We start from the raw sequence: 25,420 nt of genomic DNA, 5'->3' as shown, positions 1-25,420 counted from the left end.
TTCTTCCAAATTACAAAAACATTTGTTTCGTTAGACAAATAATGCATTAGAAGTGCAGATTAAGGAATTGATTCAATATTTTATTATTTATGTACATACATTCATGAAATTACTTTAATAAACGTGGTTCAAATAAAGTAAATACTCTACATAGCAAGCATACACTTAAGTGTACTTCATGCTTAAAATGGTATGATCTCCCATAACCTCTATTTAGACCTATATATCTAATAAAAAGTAATGCATTAATGAGTCTAATTTTTGATTTTATTCCTTTGAAAAAAATACAATTAATTTTTATGTGCAGTAGTTATATATAACGAGAAATTTTTAAGCAATGCTTTCATAATTATAAATATTGTTTTGACTCTAATATACCGCTTTAAGCAAGTTGCGTTACTTCCTCTTCCAGTTGAGTCTTTTGGATTTCGGTTTCTTTTGTCACGCCAGCCTGAAACATGGACAATCGTTCTATATCAAAAAAGCGGAAGGTTGGTAAATTTTAACAATCTGTGTTGAAAGTTTTCTAAAAATATGATGCTCACTATATCAATGAAAGCAAAAAAAGGATATTTTACCAAAAAATAAGAATGCATAACACATGAATCTTACGGATGATATGGATGCTTTCAATTGTTATTTGTACGGTTTCTCTGTTCGTACTCCTCACGTTTCAAATGTTATAAATATATTATTTTTGTGTGGAATGAAGTAATTTTCATTTATTGTTAAATTGTATTTAATATGTCAGTAAAGTCGCGATAACATTTAATATTTAGTTTTGATGCATACGTGTCAACAAACATGTATTTTTAGGTTAACTTGTATTCATTTATTTTAAACTGCTTCTATAAATAATAAAGAATATAAATCGTTTATATATGTTAAAATTCATTTCTTTTTTTCTAGTTTGTCGGAGATGGAGTCTTCAAAGCTGAGTTGAACGAGTTTTTAACTCGTGAACTCGCTGAAGATGGATATTCAGGAGTAGAGGTACGTGTGACTCCTCATCGTACTGAAATTATTTTGTTGGCAACCCACACACAAAGTGTTCTTGGAGAGAAAGGTCGTAGAATCAGAGAATTAACCTCTGTAGTACAAAAACGGTTCAACTTTAAAGAAACACAAAACATTGAATTATATGCTGAGAAAGTTGCAACGCGCGGTCTTTGTGCTATTGCACAAGCAGAATCTCTACGTTACAAATTAATAGGAGGTCTTGCTGTTCGAAGGTTAGCCTATTTATCTTAAATATCTTACAAATTGTAATAAATTTTATATACATGTACATGCACACACATTTTTAGAGCTTGCTATGGAGTTCTTCGTTTCATTATGGAATCAGGAGCAAAAGGCTGTGAAGTTGTTGTCAGTGGTAAATTACGTGGTCAGAGAGCTAAGTCAATGAAATTCGTTGATGGATTGATGATCCACTCTGGAGAACCTACCAATGAATATGTTAATACCGCAACACGTCACGTACTTCTCCGACAAGGTACCTTGTAAATTTATACAAAAATAATAGACTAACTTTTTAACCACTTTTTTTTTTTGTATCAGGTGTACTTGGAATCAAAGTGAAAATTATGCTCCCATATGATCCTCATGGTAAAACAGGCCCAAAGAAACCTCTTCCAGATTCTGTCTCCATTGTAGAACCAAAGGATGAAGTATTTCCTTCACAACCAACATCTGAAGTGAAAGCATCAAAGGATATGCCGCAACCAGCACCACTTGCAGTGTAATTTATGTGCAAATGACAATAAACTTTTAAAAGAATTGTCATAATTTTATTTCTTCTTTCATTACCAATACAATTTGATAGAATATAACAATAACATTTTACTGAAAGAATGTTAATATAGTAAAAACAGTCTGATTTATAATCATGGTGTATGCAAAAATATTTGTTTTTATGTTTTATTTATGAAGATTTTACAGATCGTGCTTAATCTTACTAACTAGTCTGTTTTTTTTTTTTTTTTAAATAAAATTCAACTGTAATTGAATAATCAGCCTAAAATATCGTGTAACAATAATTAAGACTATGGTATTTAATTTTATAAGGTGCACCAAATACGATTAACTAAATATTGTTTTGTTATAAAGTTTACAGAATAATCTATATCTACATCAATTAATGAAAAAATGACCTATTTAATATTATATATTAACTATTTTTAGCACGCATTGAATATTTCTTGGAAAAAGTGGAGTGCACAAACGATAATTAAACGTTTTTAAAATGTACCAAAAATACATATAATAATGTGGGACACAATATACAATCAATCGATATATAATATGAATTTACTTAGAGGCAAACAATTATCCAATAAGTGTATAGGAATGTTACAATAAATATACATATACATGCAAAATAATAGAATAATAATCTGTAACAATATTCACAATAGTGAGATTGCATTCAGTCATAGTAATTTAGCACTGTATAGTTAAAATGTTGCACTGATGATATTGTACATTACAAAATATTAAAAATCCAATTACATAATTTGTTCGTACAAGTATTTTTGTATTTAGTAAATAAATCCTAAACCTGATCTAATAATTATTTATATGAAATGTTTGCAAAAACGTCGCTATTACTTATAACATTCAGAAATAAGTACAGATATTAATCGCAATTTCAAAACGTTATACTTAGATCGTTTTCATACATTTTAAACAATAACTCATAGATTTGTTGTTTTTGATATTTGCACTTGTTTTATCATTCAATTATATTGTATGAAATTATTATTCCATGGACCCTAAAACCCCAGGAAATTTAACTTCGGAACTGATGTGTTAAAAATTAAAAATTACTGACGAATTGGAACCATTTGTTGTGTGAGTAACAGTAAACCCTGAATCATCCGCCGGATTATTTCCGGTAAAGATTGTTTTCTTGAGATTAAACTAAGTTTATTTCTAAGTTCATGAAATACATTACGAGTAAATGGATTTCTCTCTGATTCAAGACGTGATTTTAAGAACTGATAGTATATAATAGGTGTCAGTAAACCAGCACGACCCCTATAACAAAAATTAACTTTGTAGAAGACTTTCCAGATATCTACCCTCTAAAAATTATTACATATTGATACTTACGTAAATATAAGGAGGACTGTAAATGGCAAAATAATTATTTCTGACAATGCACACAGACGAAATATGTTCCGTGTTTGAAATTCACATATAGATACCATAAGACGTGCTGCCCACCAACTATTTTGCCCTAAACACTTAATTAGAAAAAGACAAAATATCAGTTGTCACAATGATTATACACATTTTACAACACTAGACTAGTATTATATAATTTTTAAATTACATATCTTAACATTATATCATGAAACTTTTTTACTTACGTCAAGCATTACAAGTGAAGAACTAGCAAAATTTATCAATGCAAATAAAAATATAGGCGTTAACACCACTAATTATTAGTTAAGGAATACAAATTTAGAATTAAGCCATTATAACATATTTGGTGAAGATAAATTATTGCACTTTACCAAATAACATTAAATAAAAAGGATACATGTAACGGGAGCTGCATACAAGAATATCAAAGAGTAAAATAAATAATGAAAGGAATCTTCACGAAATATACGTTCTAAAAATTGCCTATTAAGTTGAACACGTGGCACTCTTTGGTGTAGCCGTAATGCACTTGTTGCTGCACTACTCATTAAGGCTTTGTAATAAATGTTATAAGGATTGCTAAAACAAATACCAAATATAAAGTCATAACTTATAAATTTATGTTTCTCGACTGATACGATAGAAGAATACGATAAAGTAATATATGTACCCAAATATAGGAATGATGTAGCCGATAGTAAATATAATAGTGAAAAGTCTTGTAATTGATAATCCAACTTTAATCTTATTGTCAATAATGTGTTGTCTTAAAGCATTCCAACCTGGTTCCATCTGTGGTTGGTTAAGCCCTGAACCTGTACTTGAAGTATCTGCCATTTTCTCTATTGACACAAAAAAAGCTAATATAAAATCATATAGAATTACATTTTCAATTTTGAAAACAATTTTAGAGGTGCACACAATGTATTTACCCTATTAAACATATTAGTCATGCAAATTGCGTCCTGTTTTCTAAAGAGAAAGCAAATTCAGATGATACATTAAATGTATAACACCTCAAATATACTTTAAAAAAGTTAATTTTATTATGACTCCAGAAAAACCTTACATTAATACTATTAATAGCGTTATACGTTAAATGTTATTCAGACTTCACGTTTTTCTAAAGGAATAATTAATCGAGCCTTCCCCTAATTTAAATTTTCAAGTATCGTATTTCTAAATTAAATCATACCATTTGTAATAAATAAAAATGAACTTACTTCGTGCAAAGGTAAATCAACCGTTCATTTACTTGGTAAAAATGTAAATTCCTACAAACGCACGCATAAACGTGAACGATACGAATTTCAATCAGCCAGAACGTATCTACACGCAATTCACTACCGATGTATATATGTATTTCTCCAGGTATATACTTTCATAATTACCCTGAGTTTCGTTTTTAAGATTACTAATTTCTCTGATAGATGGTGCGAATGATTTTCTTCGCGGTGGCAGTGCTTCTCGAACTTCACCAAGAGAGGGCTACAAACCTCTCATCTGTCATTCTTTTAAATAGTAAAATTTCAAACTCAAATATCCTTGTGTCTCAAATAATCTCATATTGTTTGCTATATAATAGTTTGCAACAATATTGCAACCTTATGATTTAGAACCTATATATGTCAATGTATCTGTTATATTTATTGAACTAGCCTTACCGACTTTGATGATTGGAACAAATATAGTATACAAAGGCACTATTCTTATACGTAGAGTGCGCTACAAGATTTCTGATTTTTCACCATACTTCACTCATGTGACACGAGCTTCTGTAAGATGGAGGCTCTATCCCATACCTCATTTGTGCGTCTACATAGATGAGATATAAAATAAGCGTTTTATATTACGGGAGTTGTGTCATAGACGAAATATAAAATAGACATCTCAAGCAACACATTTTCGTATTACATGGGTCGGAGACTCACGAGCCCTCTTACTATTTCCGTGTCACTTTTAACGTTATAAATTCAGGCTAAAATAACATTTTAGCGCTATTAGGTGCATAAAATAAAACTAAATATGGCGAGAATTAATTACATATTTTTATAGCGATTAGAATCGCTGTCATACGCAGAACAAATACACGAGTGTTTACTTAACAGATAATGATACATTGATTCTTATCTGAGTGAATATCGAAGCATATGATTCTTTTTCAAATAAGCACCCCACACCTGTATTATAAGCGCATCCCGCATCTTTACGTATACGTGATGGAGAAAGCATGTGGCATCCAACACCGAAACAAGTTCGAGTATCAATGCTTCGACTGTCTCGTATTATTCGTTCACTTTCAGTATCTCTGACTCACTCTCATTCTATTCTGCTTTCGCCTTCGGAAAGAAAGAAATAAAAACGACTTCAAGAAAATTGTATTTCTTCTACATGTAAGTGTGCACCTGTGCCGGGTTATCTAATCGCATCGAGGGATTACTAATTTTATTCAATATTGTATACTTAAGTTTTATGTTTATAATTTACGTTTATTACAAAAATAAGAGATTTCATGAAATATCAACTAAGTTTACTCGTAGAAAAGGATGTTTCAGTTCGTGCTTTTCAATTCTAATACAATATTCTTCGTTTCTTTTATAGGGTTCAATTTTCTTGTTCCGAAACTAAATTTTAATTACTAAATAAAGTACTATACTCTGTTAATATTTTATCAAAATAATATTACGTATAGTGACGAATCTATTTACAAACAAACCTAGGCAGTTGCGTAAGAGTGTCAATTTCAAAATGGGGTATTTGAAATTCTATGAATCATAAAAATTATTTATTTTTTCGTTATACATCAGTTTTTCCCTACTCAGTATTAATAATTTGAATATTTCTTTCTTTTTTATTTCAAAGGAAGGAGATGTAACAATAGTTCTGCCCTAAGAATAGTTTCATGTACAAAACAAACGCAACTCTAGCTTCGTAGAAACGATTTATTTTAATATTTTTCAATAATTAAGAACTAATAATTTTCCATCGATGCAATCAATACGTATATTATCTTTAATGAATTTCTTTAAAAACCCTCCTTTTTACTGTCAAGAAAACAAACATTTTTTAATTTGTATTAGTAGAAATGTCCAACAAACCCGAAAATATTTGTTGATTTAAGTTCTAGGTTAAATCATGAATATTTTATTTGAAGAAAGTTTACTTGAAAAAAAACCTTATAACTAGCCTAGCTCTCAATGAATACATATTTAAATTTTCACTAATTATTAATGAAATGTATGGAGAAAAATAACTTATTCATGTTTTTAAAATAAGATTATATGATGTACAAGAGAAATTTGACCTCAAATTGAAAATATTATGTTATGACAATCTTGTGCAGCCATATACATACGTATGTATGTACTTACATGCATACACGATACTGCAACTTACGCATGCATGCACTGTCACGTTAATAAAAGCCCTACGTAGATGGATCAATATGAATAGTAATACTTAATAATATTTTATTTCAAGTATAGCGAATGTATTGCTTAAAAACAATAATTTTAAAATAAAAATTATTTATCATATAATTGCAATCTCATTATTGAAATTACAATTTTTCACGCTTAGTTCGAACCAAATAAGGGACGTAGTAGATAGAAAGAACTTGCAAAAGTACAAATATGATTCGTTCAGTATAACGGTAGAAATCTTCCGTTCGAAACGAACAAAAAAGTAGCTCAAGAGTGTCTGGGGGTAAAGAGTTCTTGACGTGTCCGTTTAATTCAATGTCAGTTCTTTACTCGCAAACGTAGCTTTAGCATGACGATTAGTTTATCCTGCGATGTGTATAAGTTAATATTTTGAAATTACGAGAAACTAACTTCAGGAGAATGCTATTCATTGGTTCGGTTTGTGCTATCATTACGAGCGTGTTTATGTATTGTAAACATCGAGAAAGTTGGATCCTAGCTATGCAATTATTCCTCGATGAAGTGAAATACGGTATACTAGGATTCAAAGAAGCTCTCAATGATTGGATGAATGCAAAATATAACAAAAATGGTAAGTTCAATCAATGCATTTACCTCTTTTTCGCAGTATTATTGATTATTATAAAATTTAAAATTTCTGTCGCGCGCAATTTTTAAAATAATCTTTTGTTTAGTTTTTCGTTATAATTAAAATATATTGCTTTATATAAAAACTGATACTTTAAATAGTATAAAAATAAATAATTTGGAGTTAATGTACAATAGCAAACGTTTTTACTTAGTATGAAATAAACGTTAATTTTATTCATTACAGTATAGTTGTAAATGATGTAACTCCCTACATATATATGCATAACCAAATGAAATAATTTGCAATTAAAATCCAATATGTCAGTTGTACTTAAATTCATATATAATATTACAATTGCAAATTATTTCATAAATGCAATTTGTATCATTTAAATTTTATGTTCATGAAATGAATAATTTTAATATTTCAAATGTTATGTTTTATATAGTAAAGTAAATGTCATCATTTTTCTTCAGATTGTTCAGCTCAAACTGGCAGAATTGCAATTGTAACAGGAGGTTCTAGAGGAATTGGTGTTGATGTGGTTAAAATGCTTTTAGAACTTGACATGGAAGTAATAATTGGTAATTATTCTATAAAATATTTAAACTTCTGAAAACTACTCAGTCTTAAATAAACAATCAAATGATCTATTGATATCATTTCATTTATTTACAAATATTTTGTAAAAGCTAGTATAATAGTATTATTCACATTTTTAATTATTTTAAAACACATTTGTCAGCTTGCAGAACACCTGCTGCTGGTGATAAAACCATTCTCCAGATTAGAGAATCTGGTATTACAACTGGTCAAGCAAAAGTGTATAAACTTGATAATGCTTCTTTGAAATCTGTAAGAGAATTTGCCACAGAGATAAAAAAAGATTACAAACAAATTCATATTTTAATCAATAATGGTGAGACACAATTCAAAATTTATTATTTTTGTTTTTCCTTCATAAATAGCTGAATAATGTTAAAAATTATGAAATTAAATTTAATATTATTTTGCTGTTTATAGCTGGTGTGATGTTTTGTCCTTATGAAGAGACAGAAGATGGCTTTGAACAACAGTGGGCTGTAAATTACTTGTCACACTTTTTATTATCAGCTTTACTACTACCATTATTGAAAGCTGGTGGTCTTCCACAACAATCCAGCAGAATTGTTAATGTTACCTCGTGTGCTCATCTTCTGGGTAAAATTAATTTCAGTGATATTAACAGCAAGTATGGTATCACCATTTTATCTGCCATTATTATTCATTGCTTATGTATAATTAATGTCTCTACTGATTATAAACTTATTCCTAACACAGAAAAAAGTTTATAACGGGACGTGCATATGCACAAAGTAAATTGGCACAAGAAATATCTACAAAAACATTGCAGAATCTTTTTCATGAGAAAGAATATAATGTACAAGTTTACTCTGTGCACCCAGGTGTAATATTTACAGATTTGTTTGTACATTCTGCTATTTGGAAATTTAAATCATTTTTGAAACATCTTTTAAAGGTAAGTAGAAAACAGAAAACATATTTTTCACGCATATTTAAAAGCATTTGCTAATAATAAATGAATGTTCATTTTAGTCTCCCAAAGAAGGAGCTACTTCTATTGTATATGCAGCTGTGAATAAAGCAATCGAAAACTGCGGTGGTATATACATTAGTAACTGCCGCCTTAGCCGTAGTAATCCAGATGCTTTGAATTCATCAATTCAACAACAATTGCTGAAAGTATCTCTTCAACAAGTGCAGCTGAAAGATTTTTTCCAGTACATGTAGCAACAGTGTAAATGGTTGGTTTTTGACACCTTATATTAAAGGAAAATACTATTTATTACAAACTAGAAACTTAATCAGTTTGTATGTTAATATAATTACATCCTTCAAAGAAAAACTAGTTTATACACAAATATACGTATGGTATTATATTGTAATTTATTTATTCATATAGAATATTACTAAGCAAATTCATGAAAATTTACAATAAACTTATATAATACAAGAGTATTGAAAATCTTGCCAATTTAAAAATGTACAACATACTTCAGGAAACTGTTTCAATCTTACATTGGTTGCTAGTACACTGTAATCACACATTGTATAAAATGAACACATGAAATAATTTAGTGAAATAGACACGACTTATAAAAATTATTCTGCATACCATACTCTCAGGAAATTGTAATAAATATTTTTAATCGAAACAAAATATATCTTGGAATTAGATTGCTAGAACTCTTTATTCCCAAATTATGTACTATATTATTTCGTTTTTTTTTTTAAGAATATGCATTAAATAATACATGTATTTAATATCATCTATAAGATACATTTTTTATGATAAATTTTATGTTGACACGAAGTTAAGGGTTCTTCATTTTACAGTTGTCTTTTTTGTCCATACACGAACTGATATGTTTTTATCAGTATAGTTTTAGTACAAATCTTTGTTCATGTTTATTATTTAAAACTTATAGCAAAAATGTTTAACAATGAACAATTATTACACAGTGACAGTATCTTGAAGTTCCATTTATTTGTTGGAACTGTAAGAATCAAAATGATTTTTAATATATTATAGTCGCTATATACTTAAATAAAACAGGATACTGTCATTTTTAGCATTAACAAAAAATTACACAGAACATATTATCATTTTCCACACATATAATTGGAGTTTAATATTATTACAAACTGTTTGAACTACAGATATATATATATATAATATTATTTGCAATTATAAATATGATTGAAAAAAATATCAACATATAACCTTATTTTATAAATTTAAAATTTTTTAATCTGAATAATTGTAGAAAATAAAGAAAAATTGGTATAAAAAATAAATGCATTATATGCTCATAATTACCTGATAAAAAAGCATAGTTATTGAAAATATAAAACTATATAAACTTAAGAATATTGTTTTATAATCAAAATATAAAAAGTTATAAGGACTAGAGCAATGTGCTAATAAAATTGTGTTATTGGTACAACAGTACGAGAAATAGCGATCTCATTATATAAAATATAAATAATAATAGAAAATCTATAAATAATAACATTAAACAATACACAGACAGAACAAGCAATAGTTATCTGTTACTTCTAAACCATAAATAAAATCTTAAACAAATACAACAAAACTTTGGTTGTGTAACTGCTGCTAAGGGAATCTGTCAATCATGTGCACTTGTTATAATTAACAATAATAATCAATGTAAAAAATGATTAGTAATAGTTTTGGTAAATTATTACATGTGAAAAACGTATAGAATTGTTTGCTTTTTAATATCAAGCATCAGTAGATCTTTACAGTGTAATAAACACTTATAATATATGTATATTGCACATTTGAAAAAATCCTGGACAATATTAGGCTTACAATTTTTAGTAAAAACCTTATATTCACTGTGATGACCTTGAATTCAGTCACCAAATATGAAATATCTATTTGTACTTTCCGACACAACAAAAGATACTATAAAAAATATAGCATAATTCCGTTCATGGAAACATTATTAAATGCCTAAACACAGGCCCTCAACTTATTTATTATCCATATAGTGCAATCATGTAAAACCATAATAAAAAGATTTTTTTAGCCAATTTCTACGAAAACATGCTATTTCATGAACAAATATTTGTCAACATACTTAAAGTTCATTTTAGTTTCAAGTATGGAATACTTTTTGCAACAAAACTGTTAATATAATCTGTACGATATAACACTAGTTGCTAATATATAATATCAAAGATGTGCTAGTATTAGAATCTTCTTTTTTTTTAGTTATGGAAGATTGACTAGTATCATGTTCAATCTCCATCCTCTATAAAAACTGTATGATAGTGTTCTACATACATATTTAGCAACTGAAATTATGTGTTTTTATGGGTGACTTAATATTACATATAAAAGCTACTTAAGAAAGTCGACTACAACCACAATTGCTTGTATCACCTATTGATGTTGTTTTTCCATTTATTGAAGTTGTATTTGTTTCATATCTAGGTAGTTCCTTACTACGTGCTTGCTAAAATAATACATTAACTTATCTATAATTAAACCCTTAAATATAAATTTTTCTAATAAACAATTCATTGCCCAATTACCTCCATGAGTTCAGCTGCTATTTCCATGAACAACCGTTCTACATTTTCTGCTTCTTTGGCAGAAGTTTCTAAAAAGTACATTCCATGTCTCTGAGCAAAATCTTCTCCTACGTGTGTTGGTATTTCTCTATCTTCTCGATCAATTTTATTACCTATCAATTAATCATATATTATTAACACACAATAAATTGTTGTGATATCATATAATACTTACCTACTAATATCCTAAGAACTTTATTACTTGCGTATTCTTCAATTTCTCTTAACCAATCTGGTAGACAATCAAATGTAGGTTGACAAGAAATATCATAAACTAAAATTAGAGCATGAGCTGATCTATAATAGCTTTGAGTTATCGAACGAAACCTTTCTTGCCCAGCAGTGTCCCAGATTTGAAGCTAAAAGAAAGTCAGTACAAATTATACATAGCATAAAATTATTCTAAAAAAGTACACACCAATACGTTGGATGAATCATAACGCATTACATCATATGCATACCTTAACTTTCTCATTTTCTACTTCTACGGTCTTAATCATAAAATCAACACCTATTGTTGCACCCTGACCAGGGGGAAACAATCCCTATAAATGGAATACATATATTACTAATTGACAATGTATAATAGAAATACGTAAACTTTTTTAAATAGACAATTTAAACTGAGCAATTACAATATTATAAAATCAGATGATGCTGGTTGCACAAAAAATCCTAAACAAGATAATAAAATTTATTTTACACCGAACAATTTTTGCCACGTTATCAGTACTAAATAATGTAAAACTAACCAACGATATACATACCTGGGTAAATCTGCGCACGAGGCAAGTTTTGCCGACACCCGCATTTCCGACGAGCACAACTTTAAAGAGAAATTTATAATCCTCCATCACATCTGTACCACGTTACAGTCAAAAATCCTGCATAAAACTAACGATACATTTGAGAGCACAACACGTATAATTTTCACAACCGTTCACCTTCTTACGAAATCTCGTAATATGCTTCTTAGAACGAGGTGCACTTTTCTTTCCGATCAGCCGTTAAAAATCTATTTACGGCATTATTCCCCATTTGTCGTTTTTCCGCAGATCACTAAACACACGGCGGTCCATGTTCGCAAAGCAAAAATGAACGCGCACTCAACAGAAATCGCGAATGTACTTCCAGACTCTCTGCCATTCTGTCAAAATGACGTTTTCACCTGTCTCCGCCATTGAATCATAACGCTGCCGCAATTTAGAAATCATAAAACTCGTGAGATTACGTGTAAAAAGATCAATTTAGGATTTACACAACGATCACAATTCTCTTTCCTTTAAAAAATACTGACACGTCACCCTACACTATCTACAAAATCAACTTACGAATGCTATTCAAATAATCGTTCACGCGTGAAGTTCAAAAGATATTTCCATAGATTCGGTGGCTACACTAACTACACATTTTGCAATATTATGGTTTTAGATGTTGGTAAGCATGTTACACTAGTGAACGGTTTGAATTGAAATTTCAAGATGTAAAGGGAACTTGCGATTTACTCTTCCATTTATTTGTGAGTTCTTTTGCTAACAGCGAAATGAATACACTGAAGATAAATGTCGAGAAGTTTTCTATATATCTACTTTTGTACGAGTGGGGATGTTCGAGCCGAGTGATTATCATTCTATCGATGTTGAAATACATAACTTCTAAATCGCCTTTAGCTCATTAATCGGAACTCAATCAATAATACTTTGAGTTTAGATTATTACTTTATTTGGTTTTGATAGTACATTACAGTAAATTTTTAATTTACGTGGTTACTTACTCCTGAAACTCTACGTGCAAATCGAATTGTATGAATACGGTATGTATACCTTTCATACTCAATTTTATCTTTAAAAATTTAATTGAAATTAAACTGTACATGTGCATATAATTATGGAAACAAAAAGTTCAAGTACAGAAAACTTTATTTATTATATAAATACAAAAGATATACAAGAACAAATGTAGGTGCACACCCATGCATACATCTATAAATTCGTGTAATTCAAGGACACTGCAATTTGTTTTACATGTTGATAGATATATATGAACAGATATTTTTATAGTTATCATCCTTCTGTATAATGCACAATTTAAATTTCCCTAAAAGTATAAATATACACCTAGATCAATAATTAGTATTAATTGCAGGTGTAAGTTACTTGTTTATTCGATTCTTTCTCCTTACAACGAATGTTACGCACGGAATTTGGGTTAAATTTCCCTCATGCAAGTAATTATCCCAAATATTGAATTTCGAGAGATTGAATTAAGTTTGGTTAACGGAGGACAAGTTAAATGAAAAAAGTTTATGTAGAAAAAAGAAGCAGAAAAACAGTAACAGGGGTTAAAAAGAATGTTTACGAATGTAGAAAACAGTTCAATCAACAAACGATTAACAATAGAAACATATCTGTAGAATTCACGGAAATCTAATGAATGTATTAAATTTCAATAACAGGTTAAATTTCATCGTATTATTTTATCGTCCGATCAAAATTGTGCTTGAGTGAATCGCGATGATGAAAACAGGACCGTACTCTTCTATTTTGCTCACTAGCGACACGCGTGGATATCCATGGAATTTTGCTACTACACTAAGCAAATGGTGCACTGTGTTTTATAAGAGAACTCATGATTGGTTCTTTACTAAAATTTAACCGACAGAGCAAGAAATGTGACCAATCACAATGAATGTTATATAGTTGTAATCCCGTTAAAAGGTACAAAGGAATGGTAGCCATTTTACGTGTATCCCGTTCGGCGTAAGCAGTAGTATCAGCGTGATTATCGCAAAAAGTCAAAATAATCGTGGTTCGGGACATTTCTGTTTTTCGAAATGCGTTAGAAAAGGTAAATTTTGATCAGTGTCGCTTATCGTGTTCTCAGTAACATTCGTTGGTAGAACGTGAAGTTGTAATACCGAATGTCGTTTAAGTTTGCTCGACGGGCGTTGAGGAAATCCAGATGCGTGTTAGCTATTCGTGTACACTTTGGTATTTGTGCTGAACTTCTAGATGTGCATGAATGTTGCGATAATGGTGTAATGAAAAATAGTTCGGAAAGCGTAAAACTATCAAACGAAAGAAAAAAATCAATATGTGTTCGCGGTCTATCAACCTTTCATAAAAAGGTTCCAGATAATATTACATAAATAGAAACAGTTAACGTGCTAATTTCTTCTTATCAACTTGGGTCCTGTAAGGTCAACGATCTCGCTGATTCCTCTCGGTATAAACTAAATCTTGTTAAATCGCGAACGCGTCTAATCATTTCTGCCCTACATACTAGAGTTCGGTAAAAGTGGAATAGCCTAACCATAGAAAGCCAAGAAATAGTATTGTATAAAGATTTTGCACTACTTTCTCGTTCTTATTCCAAATCCATTTAATTTTTTACCAGACATCACGAATTTTGTTATAATGTTATTGATATGTAGTATAATCAACAATGTTCATTTAGCTATTTATTAAGTTATAATATTTATAATTTGTTATTGCTGATCAATTTTGTAAAAAATGTATTTTTAATGATTTGAATTTTCAAGTATTTTCTAATGTAATAGATTCTATAATTTAATGATTTTTAATCAAACTTTAATGCTACGAGTTTTCCTCCTTTAAGATCATTTTGTACTACAATCTTTTAACTATGTTAAGAATTTTAGAAACAATTAATTAAATTGCATTTTAAATCAGATCAAGAAGTTTTTGTCATTTTTATCATATTTGTCAATATATTATTTTAATAAAAATTCAATAAGTGATACGTGTACATTTTTTTGCCTTCCTATAATAAAAAACATTTTTATTTAATACCTGTTTTCTGTGTGTCACAGAGTAATTACCACTGTCAATTTGACAAAAAATTGTTGCACTTATTGACGGGCAACACAACACCATGATGTCGACAAAGTCTAAGGAAATAGCGGATGAGTATATCTCATCATTGTCTGATTTGACAATCAACAGCAAACCTTTGATTAATATGCTCACTATGCTGGCAGAGGACAACATTGAACATGCACCTGCAATCGTTCAAGCTGTTGAGAATCATCTGCAAAAGGTTATTTATCTACTGTAGTAATTTTAGGATAATATAAATTGCTTTGTACATTCCAAAATATATCATTATACTTATGTCGTTGCTTACTCATTTAACATTAATTATTTGTTGTTTATAATTGATCAGAAAATTAAAAACTTTACTCATTTTGTTTCCTTTATGAATGTTTTTAAATATTTATTGTTAATATGATTTCTTTATTAGAAGTAGTAAAACTGTTTCATACCCTCTTTATTTTAAGTATAATATGTATAAAGAAGAAAATTAAAACAAATGCAATTGAATGAATAATAATAAACAATGTAATGCAGAATATTGCTTATAGGAAGTTTATATATACACATTTTTAACACAATTATTATTTTTATATAAATTTTATATACATTTATCTACCAATGTGTAATAGCTTTTATAAATATTTTGTCTTATGTAATGTGTAGAAATTGATGTTTCTTTAAACATCAGTAATGGAGGAATGTTAGAGTAGTGTAACTTTAAATAGAAAATAAAAGATTCTTCCATATTATTGTATTCTTTTGTTTTAAATGAAATTCATGTATGGAAAATTTTGTAATTACTTATCATTGTATGAAACAACATGAACTCATTGATTTATGTTAAAGTGTAAATAGAAAATATTCCATTTTCATAGGTGAGAAGCGACATCAAATTACCTGTTCTTTATTTGATTGATTCAATTGTGAAGAATGTGAATGGAGCATACTTAAATCTCTTCACACAAAATATTGTTAACACTTTTTGCGGAGTATTTGAAAAGGTACGTTTGCTGTATTTTTTATATAGAAAATGTAAATACATTTATATAATGCGTAATACGTATTATATTGATTATATTTGTATTCAATGGAAAGAAGTACATTGTAACCATGAGACTCGCGTTCTCTGTAATGCCATAAGATAATTATTTAGTCAATATTAGGTCATTGTACTCTCACTTCCTTTCTACATTGTACGTAGATACTATATAAAAAAAACTATATAGAAGATCTAGAAATAGTGATGTTTGCATAAATGAACAGGTGGATGAGAACACAAGAGCTAGCATGTGGAAATTGAGGCAAACGTGGAATGATGTATTTCCATCAAAAAAGTTATTTTCTTTGGATGTACGGGTGCAAAGTATTGATCCTGCCTGGCCAATCACTGCCTCTCCCACTAGTGTTTCTTCAGGATCTATTCACGTCAATCCACGATTTTTTTCAATGGTTAGATTAATCAATTTCCATATTTTAATAATGCATTTCTAAATTACACTTTAAAATACATTTTTTTTTACAACTATTTTCAGCCTCAGCAATCAGCAACATCGATTGTAGCACAACCAATTGTAGCACCTGTTAAGCTGCCTCCAGGTGATCCTGTAACACCAACAGAAGCAGTAATGCGGGAACAATTGTTAAAGAAACAACGAGAGTTAATAGAATTACAAAAGAAAAAGATTGAATTAGAACTACTTCAGGCTAAGGCAAATTTAGAGCAGCAACAACGGCAACTTGACAAACAAGCTGGAAATTTAAAAGCAGAATTGGTAAGTCAAGATAATTGTAATTTTCTAACTATATACTTGATAACATAATAACTCTTTATATGCATATTTGTTTTATAGGTTGCAGCTACAACACATGTTACATCAGGCATGGAAACCATTACACAAGTGAAACCTGTTGCACTTAATGTGCCATGTCAAGCATCCAAACCAGTAACCAAACAGGTAATTATTTAAATTATGATTCTTCACATTTGTTCTAATTGTGCATTATTTTTAAATGTGTCGTTTTTTATTTTAAGTTTCCAGCAGCAACTGCTTCGCTTTTGAAAAATGCAGGAACAAACAATGGTCCACGAATTGCACCAGCTAGTAGTATAGCAGTAGCATCAGCTAAACCTGTGTCACGTGACCCAAGATTAAAGACTACTTCGACTCAAGATGTACCAGTTTCAAGCATGGATCCTCGACAGCGAATAAGTACACCGAGTCAAAAGGATACCCGGGGTGAAGGCCAAACGCAGCTAGCGGCAAATACAAACACTGTACTTTCAGATCAATTAAAACAGCAGTTACTTTCGAAACAGGCTGTGACTAGCACTATCAACAAGTCTCCGACAAATCTTGCCGGCTCCGATACTGCGACGATAAACGCTAGTAATAACAATAATGCTAATACGAACCTCAACAATAATAATAACAATAAAAATTTCAGTGGTAACGCAAATAAAGATGCTGTGTCGCATCGAACAAGTCAAAAGAAAGACCCTCGATTGTCTAGTAATAGTAGTGGTAACCTAAACAGTAATAGTTCCAAAGGTTCTCAAAGTCTATCTGTGGGTAGTAATAGTTCTTTAACGTTATCTGCGAGCAACAGAGGAGGTGGGAGTAACGATTCTAAGTCGAAAGATTCGAAGAGCTCGAATTCACGGAGTTTTTCGTCTTCGACGATCGACAAATCTTCCACTTCCTCCAAATCCTCGCATAGGAAGATAGGTAACAAATCGCGATCTAAGCAACCTCAGACATCTCCGAATAAGATACCGAAAGTTGACAGAGACGTCAGCCCTGTTAGGTCCAAATCTCGTGAAAAAGACAGTGGAGACAGTTCACCATCCTCGCGTACCTCTCCTCAATCCTTTCAAACCTCTAAAAACCGAAAGAAGAATATGAAATCGAGAAAGCGCAGTCCAAGCCCTCCATATAGAATTCCCAGGCGTAATGATACAAAATCCAATTCAAGTCTAAGCAGTTCCGGTGGTGTTACTGAGGAGGAGCAATCTGGTTCATTGATAGTCTCTCCTCCTCACCCACCCACATTTAAAGAAATTCGACCAAACGCTAGACAAAGAAATTACGTAAGGCGAAACAAGGACGGCAGTCTTAGCCCCGAGCGGTCTCCGGCAAATGCTGGAAACGCTCAAACTTCTGTGGAGCCAACTTTGGAATCATCCAGCAAAGATGAAGACTTGAGAGCAACGCTACCTCTTCCAGGTGCAACTGCTTCTGTACCGGAAAAGAGTGAGTTAATACCTTACGTCCTTGTACATGTATATATGTATATATAGTGAAATATATATATATATATACACACTCACACACACACACACACACACACATGTATCTTATAAGCTACTTGCAGATAGAATGTATAAACTATTTTACGTCACTTGATGGTGAGTTAACTTATATGATATGTAATCATAACACTTACCTATCTTGCTTATATTAATGCTGCACTTTATTCTAAATACATACCAGGACGATTTCAGCCCTAATGTCAATTTCAAGATTTTATAGGGTGAAATATAAACATGTTTTATTTATAAGTAACATGTATTCTTTGTTCCTATTTTGAGCAAAGTACAAATTTATCATTTTTCAAGATATAGAACTAGCATGCAAAGAGGATACAAAGATCCTATATGCTGGTAAAATGAAAATATACGTACAATGCTTGATACACGATAAGCGAGTTATTTCATCTTATTTTGACATCTTTTTCAGAAGAAGACTTAGATTTGCGCGTGTTGCCACCACCGGTTAATACCAACAAAAGACAAAGCTCGGAACACATGGAATCGTCTTTACTTAAAAAATCGAAGGCTGAGAAATTTGATGCGTATGTATTTTTATTTTGTAACATGAACTTCTATTTTGAATTCTACGTCGGACGCAAATTCATTGCGTGAATTTTTCTCGAGTTGATGGGTCCTAGTGAATGTTTCCACATGACGTGATATCATTTCGTGTTCTTGAACTTAGTAGATGCAGTCCTAGTGGATAGATTTCGATTATAATTCAAGGATAGATGTAGATTTTATTTTCTAGAGCAGTCGAAGATTAAGTTTTCGACGAGAAACTGCTTTTATAACACTTTCGATAGGCACAATTGGCAATCAGAACTTGGATCGACTGCTGAGTATAGGGTGTTATCGTGCTTTGTACCTGGTGGGTACGAAGCGCGTTGTTCGATAGCATTCTACCTTTACAGTAAAGCAATACTAACAGAAAAATTGCGGCAGCATTATTGGACATACCAACTTTTACCATTTTTTATTTGCATAAAATTATATACATATGTATAAACATTGTCAATACATAATTAATTCTTTTTGATTTTATAGATTATTCGGAAATGAAGATGTTGATTTGCGAACATTAACCCACCCTAAAGCTGGACGGCCGCCGACACCTCCTCCACCCGTAATATCGGGTGAAGATGGTAAAGATGGTTGGGCAAAGTTAAAGACTCCGTCAAAGAATGACAGAGAAAAACAAACTAATAACACTGATGATAAAAGGGATAGTAGAGATCGTAACAGAGATAGATTGGGTAGGCTCAGGCTTTATAATAAACTTCCTGACGATCCAAAAGAAAGAAGAAGAACATTATCGAATGAAGATCAAGACAATAGACCAGGACGAAGGGGTAGAGAGAATGATAAACCCGAAAGAAATGAAGATAGAAATATTGAAATAATAATGAAACAAGCAGCCGAACAATTGAACCAAGGTTCTATTACTAAAACGCAATACAATACTCTTATACAGGAGGTTTTACATATGAGTGAAGACCGTAAATTGAGGGCCGCACAACGAAAAGAGAAAGAAGTAGGTTCTATTGTTTGGGAAAAAGGTGTAAATTTGGATATGGCTGGCCCAGGAGATCGGGCGCCTACCTTCAGTCCTTCAAGCGATAAAGAAGTAATGAGAAATAAAGATCATCCAATTCCAAGAAATCCGAATGGTCCTAGATGGCAAAGTCAGCCATGGCAACAACCAGGACCATGGGCTCATCCACCAGGACCACCTTACGGTCCACAAGGGCACTTTAGTACAGACTTCAGGCCTGTTGGTCCATGGCAAAATCCAAGACACTTTGGACCAATACGACCCGATTATCAATATCATGGTGGTTTCAACCATAATCTTGGTCCAAATCCTCGTTTGGGACCTGGCATAATGGGACCTATGGGACCCAATGGACCACTTATGTCAAATCTTTTACCGAATGGCCCAATTGGTCCAATGGGTATGCCTAATCCGCCTATATCTTTACCAGGAATGATGATGAACAATGGACCAATATCGAATCTTATGTCAAATCCAAACATGCCTCCCTTGAGTGCTGCACGAAATGTATCACCGAACTCATCTTCGAAGTATGATCTTGAAGATGGTGATCAGAATTATAGTACGACAATGATGAAAAATCAAAATCCGCATAGCCGTGAATTACCACCACCAGATCCAAAATTATTGGATGAAATTGCGAGAGATACTATGAAATCTATAAACATTGATAACATACCACGTGAAATTAGATATTATGGACAAACTGGCGTAGTTTTTATGAATTGGGACGATCCTAGAGAAATTGGATTCCAAGATGGTATAAGACGAATTTTAATCGATGACAAAGATACTATCACCTGCGCATTTAATGATCAATATAAAGAATTTATGTATGAGGGTGAAGTTCATAGGTATGTATTCCAATATCATAACGTTGAATTAAATTTTATTTATAACATAAATATGCAACTCATAGAAACAATTGAAAACTCTAGTAAGCTACTCTTTAATATTTCCAGAATTAAATTAGGTGCGCCTACGAGAGAATTATATGTTGATGATCGATGGTATGAGTGTTATTTCGGTGGTATGCCTGTAACGATAGATCTTGGTGGTAAAAAAGTTAGTGTTAAGCTGGAAGGGCCTCCACCCCAAGTAAAGATTGGTACTGTAAAGAGAACAGATTTGGTAGTTGCTAAAATTAATCTTATTATTAATGCCCGAAATATGGTTCCCGTCTTTTTGGATGCGAAGCCACAAATGTAAGTTCCTCTTATATTTTTGAGAACTTTATAGCAAGAATACGTAAAGCAATTTTTAAGTGCGCTGCAATTAATGTATTTTTACAGATTTGAAATTGAAGGAAAGCCTCATACACTTGAGTTTATAGATTCGTTACAAACAGTTCTTTTAAATGGACGTCCATTTAAAGTCGAATTTGGAGGTTTGCCAAAACCAATTATTGTTAGGGATAAGAAACATTTTATAAGATTTTCGGTATTGCCAAGAGGAGTTCGTCCAGGATACGTTAAGATTGCAGGTATGAGAGGCGAAGAACCAATCGAGGCACCCCCTACACCGCCTCTCTTGACACAAAAACCAAAAGTAGATACAACCTCTGCACCAACGCAATTCTCATCTGTCGAACCAGAATCAACATCCCAAGACGGTTCTGATCTTAGATCGACTCCCAAACCGGGTAAATATTGTATTCACAAATATATGTTATATGTGATATCTAACATAATATTTGGATGTATGTCTAGTACATTTTTCTATGCGATATTTCATTAGTCTTGTAGCGAAAATTCCCTTTGTTTCAGATTTGCAATTGGACATGTTATCTTCGGTTTTGCCATCCGCAATGGCACCAGCATCTGGATTGTCGTATCAAGCTGAACCTGCAGAAAACCCACCTCCGGCCGCTCCAGCATTATCCTTGCCATTGAATATGAACGAGTTGTTCCAGAGATTGGTTGAAACTGGTATTGTACCGAACCTATCTGAACAAAAGAAACAAGAAGAAGAAGAAAAGAAAGAGCCAGAAATTATTCCTGTTTCATTCGATAAACCAGAGACGCTTAAAGTGTAAGTATAATGAAGTATATATTTATATTTGATACAAGTTTCATTCTTTGTATCAATTTTGAATGCAAGATTTTTTTTCTACAGTAAACAACCAGCTATCGCGGCAGCATTATACAGTGGTATGCAATGTAGTTCTTGCGGTGCTAGATTTGCACCCGAATTGGCAACTCGGTATAGCCATCATTTAGATTGGCATTTCAGACAAAATAGACGAGAAAGAGATTCTGCGAGAAAGGCACATTCTCGACCTTGGTATTACGATGTTAGCGATTGGATACAATTTGAAGAAATCGAAGACTTAGAAGACAGAGGTAGAGAACTTAATTTTTTTATACTTTCTCATTATTTGCATCAAAGAAGTATTCAAATATATTTTTACTTTTTTTTTTTTTGTAGCACAAAGTTGGTTCGAAACGGAAAAACAAACGGCAGATACAGAAGGTATTGCTACGGAAGATTCTCCTCAAGAAGCATTACAACCTAGTGTTCCTACTGGATCCGACGAGGATTCCAGATGTCAAGTGTGCCATGATGCATTCGAACAATTTTACAACGAAGAGAAAGAGGAATGGCATTTAAGACCTGCGATTAATTTTGAAGGAAAGAATTACCATCCACTGTGTCTCGATGACTACAAGGTTGGTGTTATCTTTTTATTTTCTGTTGGGCTTTGTGTTAAAATTTTCTATCATATTTTCGACCAACTACATATCGGTATAAGTTTATTAACGAATATTCCATTTGTTGCATTCTTGCAAAAAATAGGAAAAGAGTCTTGTGGTATGTGCTTCTTAAATAATTAATATTCATATATTGCACTTGCAGAAAGTTTCTTCACATATAGATATAGTGGAAGTAATTAGGCACTGAAAAACGTAACGTAAAAGCTGTAATACAATTTTAGTTCCTTTCTCATCTTAGTTTTTATACAATATTTTTATAGAGATATATGTCAAATTTAGTTCCTTTTTGTCATGTGCTAATTTTTAGCCTTTTGTAGATAAGTAGAAACAAAGGTAATGATGATAAACATACATACATGGTTTTATAAATCATTTATATGCACTTGATCAATTTAGAAGATATTGCATTACTTTCACATCTACCAAATAGATATTACATTGACATATAAGCGACTCTAAAATATGAGAATTATTTATGTACATTTATATATTCTAGAAAATTAAGGTAACAGTAAACTTTTTGTTTGCGTAATATTTTGTTGCACGTTTATAGTTAACAGTAACATACACTTTTAGTTCAACTATTTATCACTTGTTGAAATCTAAATTACTAATACTATCCTGCTTTTTTACGCCATAGAGAGCTTTGGAAAAATCCGCGTTAGCGCTTGAGGAAACTATTGAGGAAATGGAAGATGAGAAGAAGGAAAGCACCGATGAAACATTTACAGAAGAAAATAAGACTGAGGAATTAACTGTAGAGGGATTAAATCTTGAAATTGAAACAATAGAAGCGTCTGATGAAATAGTGAAAGATGATGTGCAAGAAGAAACTTCTACAATCGAAAATAAAGAGGAAAATACTATGGTTGTAGATAACGCAGATACCGAACAAAATGATAAAGAAGAAGAAGAAGAAGAAGAAATAGAAAACAATATCGAAGAGACCATTGACACCGAAAATCTAGAAAAATTGGTCGCACCTGCGATATCTGAAGCAGAAGCATGTGAAACAGAAAATGTAGATAAATCTTTCGAAAATATAAAAATTAAAGAAGAGCCAATCGATGAACCTGAAGAACAATTAGAAGAAGAACAATTCGATTTTACCAACATTTTAGTTAAGGAGGAACCTGTAGAGCCGGAACCAGGTATGAATCGTATATTCCCCATAATTAATATGATTGTATCAGGCTGTACTTTGTCTTATCGAGTAATTGTGTATTATTACCTAAGCATACTAATCTGTAAAAAATTGCAAAATTATTTTACAATTAGACCCTGAGGAAAGCATAATTACTGAACCTGCAACGGCTGATACGACGTATGCTGCTGTGAAAAGTTCTATAGATGGAAATGTAGAATTAGATTCTACACCTGCAGCAATTCCAGCAGCTCCGTCCCGAATTAAGATTAATATTACGAAACCGTTGTGCATCAACAAGGAACCAGAAGAATCAAAGGAAAAGCCTGTAGCTGAGATACCTGCGGAAGAAGTAGCAGAACCTTTGGTGCCTGCTTCTATCAAACCTGCTTTGCAAGGTAGAAAACTGTCCAATTTACCCCCTGTAGAAAGAGGACAAGAATTATCAGGACTCTGCTCGATTATGTAAATAGTACTTGTAATATATTTAAAATACGTCTGCATGAGAGTTGTGCGATTTGAATGTATTTTGTGTTTAGCGCTACTTAAAGCTAAGTAACGATGTATTGTACATCGCATTTTTGTGCAACTTATACGACCTGATGCGAAGTGCTTACAGAATTTTTTGTCTTCTTTTTTTATCGTATGGTTCATTTTTCTGTACTTTACATATTATTTTTTTTTTTGCATTTCATATGCCTGTTTTTACCAATCTATCTTTCGACTGCCAATACGGTAAGAAAAATCAATCACATCCTATTCACTTTGAAACATCACGCCGTATAAGTTAAAGTGTGCGTTGTAATGTATGCAAGTATAAACGTATGCGTGTGGTTAGCTTTTTTTAATTTTAATTAAGGCGAAAAGAGAATAAGAACTGTATATATTTAATGTAATCGAGACGATTTAATTAGAGCGAGATGGTGTAGTAGCATTCCCAACACGAAAAGTGCAATCGCATTTCGTGACAGAAGAATGTCAGAAATGTAACACTGATGTGCACAAGACTAACTAAGAATTTCATACCGTTTGTACTTTGTAAAAATATTCGAATGGTACTCGATACATTGTTTTCTAGACGTGTCATCCCTGTTTTGATTTTACAAAACACGAAAATGAAGTCCTGCAAGAAGTAACACAAGATTACCCAATTCAGTTAGATGTACAAATTGTGTGATATAAAATTGTTGATCATAATGTACATAATACCAACATTAAAATAATCGCGACGATATTGGGTAAGGAAGAAAAACAGTTACTACTAGAGAAGGATTATTTTGTTGTATAAAAAAAAAAAAATCTTGTTGATTATTCGGGGTCTGACTGCCTTTGGTTGCTTATTTATGATCCTAAATTTACCTTTCTAAAATATCCCTTACGATAATCGCCATTGCTGAAAAAACTTTAGAAGTTTAAATTTTGAACTATACAAATATTTGAACAAATAAAAAGGTATTAATACAAAAAGTTACTCTTTAGTTGAGATTTGTTTCGATATTCAATAAAACTTATTTTTAGAAAGAAGTATGTATT

The 25,420-nt window shown here is 31.5% G+C and overlaps 5 protein-coding genes across 7 annotated transcripts; 3 read left to right on the top strand and 2 right to left on the bottom strand.

Annotated features, from left to right (window-relative positions):
- Positions 1-406: 406 nt before the first annotated feature.
- Positions 407-1,788, top strand: Rps3 (ribosomal protein S3). The gene is made up of 4 exons (XM_076320098.1): positions 407-491; positions 910-1,232; positions 1,308-1,495; positions 1,561-1,788. The coding sequence occupies exons 1-4, from the start codon at positions 459-461 to the stop codon at positions 1,743-1,745; spliced, it is 729 nt and encodes a 242-aa protein (XP_076176213.1). The 5' UTR covers positions 407-458; the 3' UTR covers positions 1,746-1,788.
- Positions 1,789-2,411: 623 nt separating this feature from the next.
- On the bottom strand, positions 2,412-4,532 carry Kr-h2 (transmembrane protein 33-containing Krueppel homolog 2). The gene is made up of 6 exons (XM_076320097.1): positions 4,374-4,532; positions 3,821-3,992; positions 3,548-3,729; positions 3,375-3,442; positions 3,115-3,248; positions 2,412-3,039 (listed from the first exon to the last, which is right to left on the bottom strand). Exons 2-6 carry the CDS (start codon positions 3,985-3,987, stop codon positions 2,826-2,828), a joined length of 765 nt encoding a protein of 254 aa, XP_076176212.1. The 5' UTR covers positions 3,988-3,992; positions 4,374-4,532; the 3' UTR covers positions 2,412-2,825.
- A 2,307-nt stretch (positions 4,533-6,839) lies between these two features.
- On the top strand, positions 6,840-9,402 carry LOC143151023 (retinol dehydrogenase 11). Its single transcript, XM_076319744.1, has 6 exons — positions 6,840-7,164; positions 7,641-7,748; positions 7,910-8,083; positions 8,188-8,395; positions 8,485-8,683; positions 8,761-9,402. Exons 1-6 carry the CDS (start codon positions 6,993-6,995, stop codon positions 8,953-8,955), a joined length of 1,056 nt encoding a protein of 351 aa, XP_076175859.1. The 5' UTR covers positions 6,840-6,992; the 3' UTR covers positions 8,956-9,402.
- A 646-nt stretch (positions 9,403-10,048) lies between these two features.
- Positions 10,049-12,710, bottom strand: LOC143151068 (ras-related protein Rab-30). Its single transcript, XM_076319845.1, has 5 exons — positions 12,096-12,710; positions 11,790-11,873; positions 11,504-11,687; positions 11,290-11,441; positions 10,049-11,210 (listed from the first exon to the last, which is right to left on the bottom strand). Exons 1-5 carry the CDS (start codon positions 12,180-12,182, stop codon positions 11,100-11,102), a joined length of 618 nt encoding a protein of 205 aa, XP_076175960.1. The 5' UTR covers positions 12,183-12,710; the 3' UTR covers positions 10,049-11,099.
- A 1,356-nt stretch (positions 12,711-14,066) lies between these two features.
- Positions 14,067-25,411, top strand: Pcf11 (Pcf11 cleavage and polyadenylation factor subunit). Of its 3 annotated transcripts, none has more exons than XM_076319597.1 (17): positions 14,067-14,175; positions 15,161-15,387; positions 16,040-16,165; positions 16,428-16,613; positions 16,697-16,936; positions 17,015-17,119; positions 17,197-18,415; positions 18,902-19,016; positions 19,522-20,883; positions 20,992-21,234; positions 21,322-21,671; positions 21,796-22,060; positions 22,145-22,371; positions 22,457-22,698; positions 22,826-22,840; positions 23,384-23,894; positions 24,022-25,411. In XM_076319597.1, exons 2-17 carry the CDS (start codon positions 15,223-15,225, stop codon positions 24,354-24,356), a joined length of 5,706 nt encoding a protein of 1,901 aa, XP_076175712.1. In that variant the 5' UTR covers positions 14,067-14,175; positions 15,161-15,222; the 3' UTR covers positions 24,357-25,411. The 3 variants fall into 3 exon arrangements, with proteins under 3 accessions (XP_076175712.1, XP_076175715.1, XP_076175713.1); XM_076319598.1 differs by lacking the exon at positions 14,067-14,175 and adding an exon at positions 14,415-14,553; XM_076319600.1 differs by lacking the exon at positions 22,826-22,840.
- Positions 25,412-25,420: the final 9 nt, after the last annotated feature.

This window comes from Ptiloglossa arizonensis, chromosome 9 (assembly GCF_051014685.1).
Source record: "Ptiloglossa arizonensis isolate GNS036 chromosome 9, iyPtiAriz1_principal, whole genome shotgun sequence".
Classification (NCBI taxonomy): Eukaryota; Metazoa; Arthropoda; class Insecta; order Hymenoptera; family Colletidae; genus Ptiloglossa; species Ptiloglossa arizonensis.
Note: the sequence above shows the minus strand (reverse complement) of the source record. Positions and strands in the feature narration are given on the sequence as shown.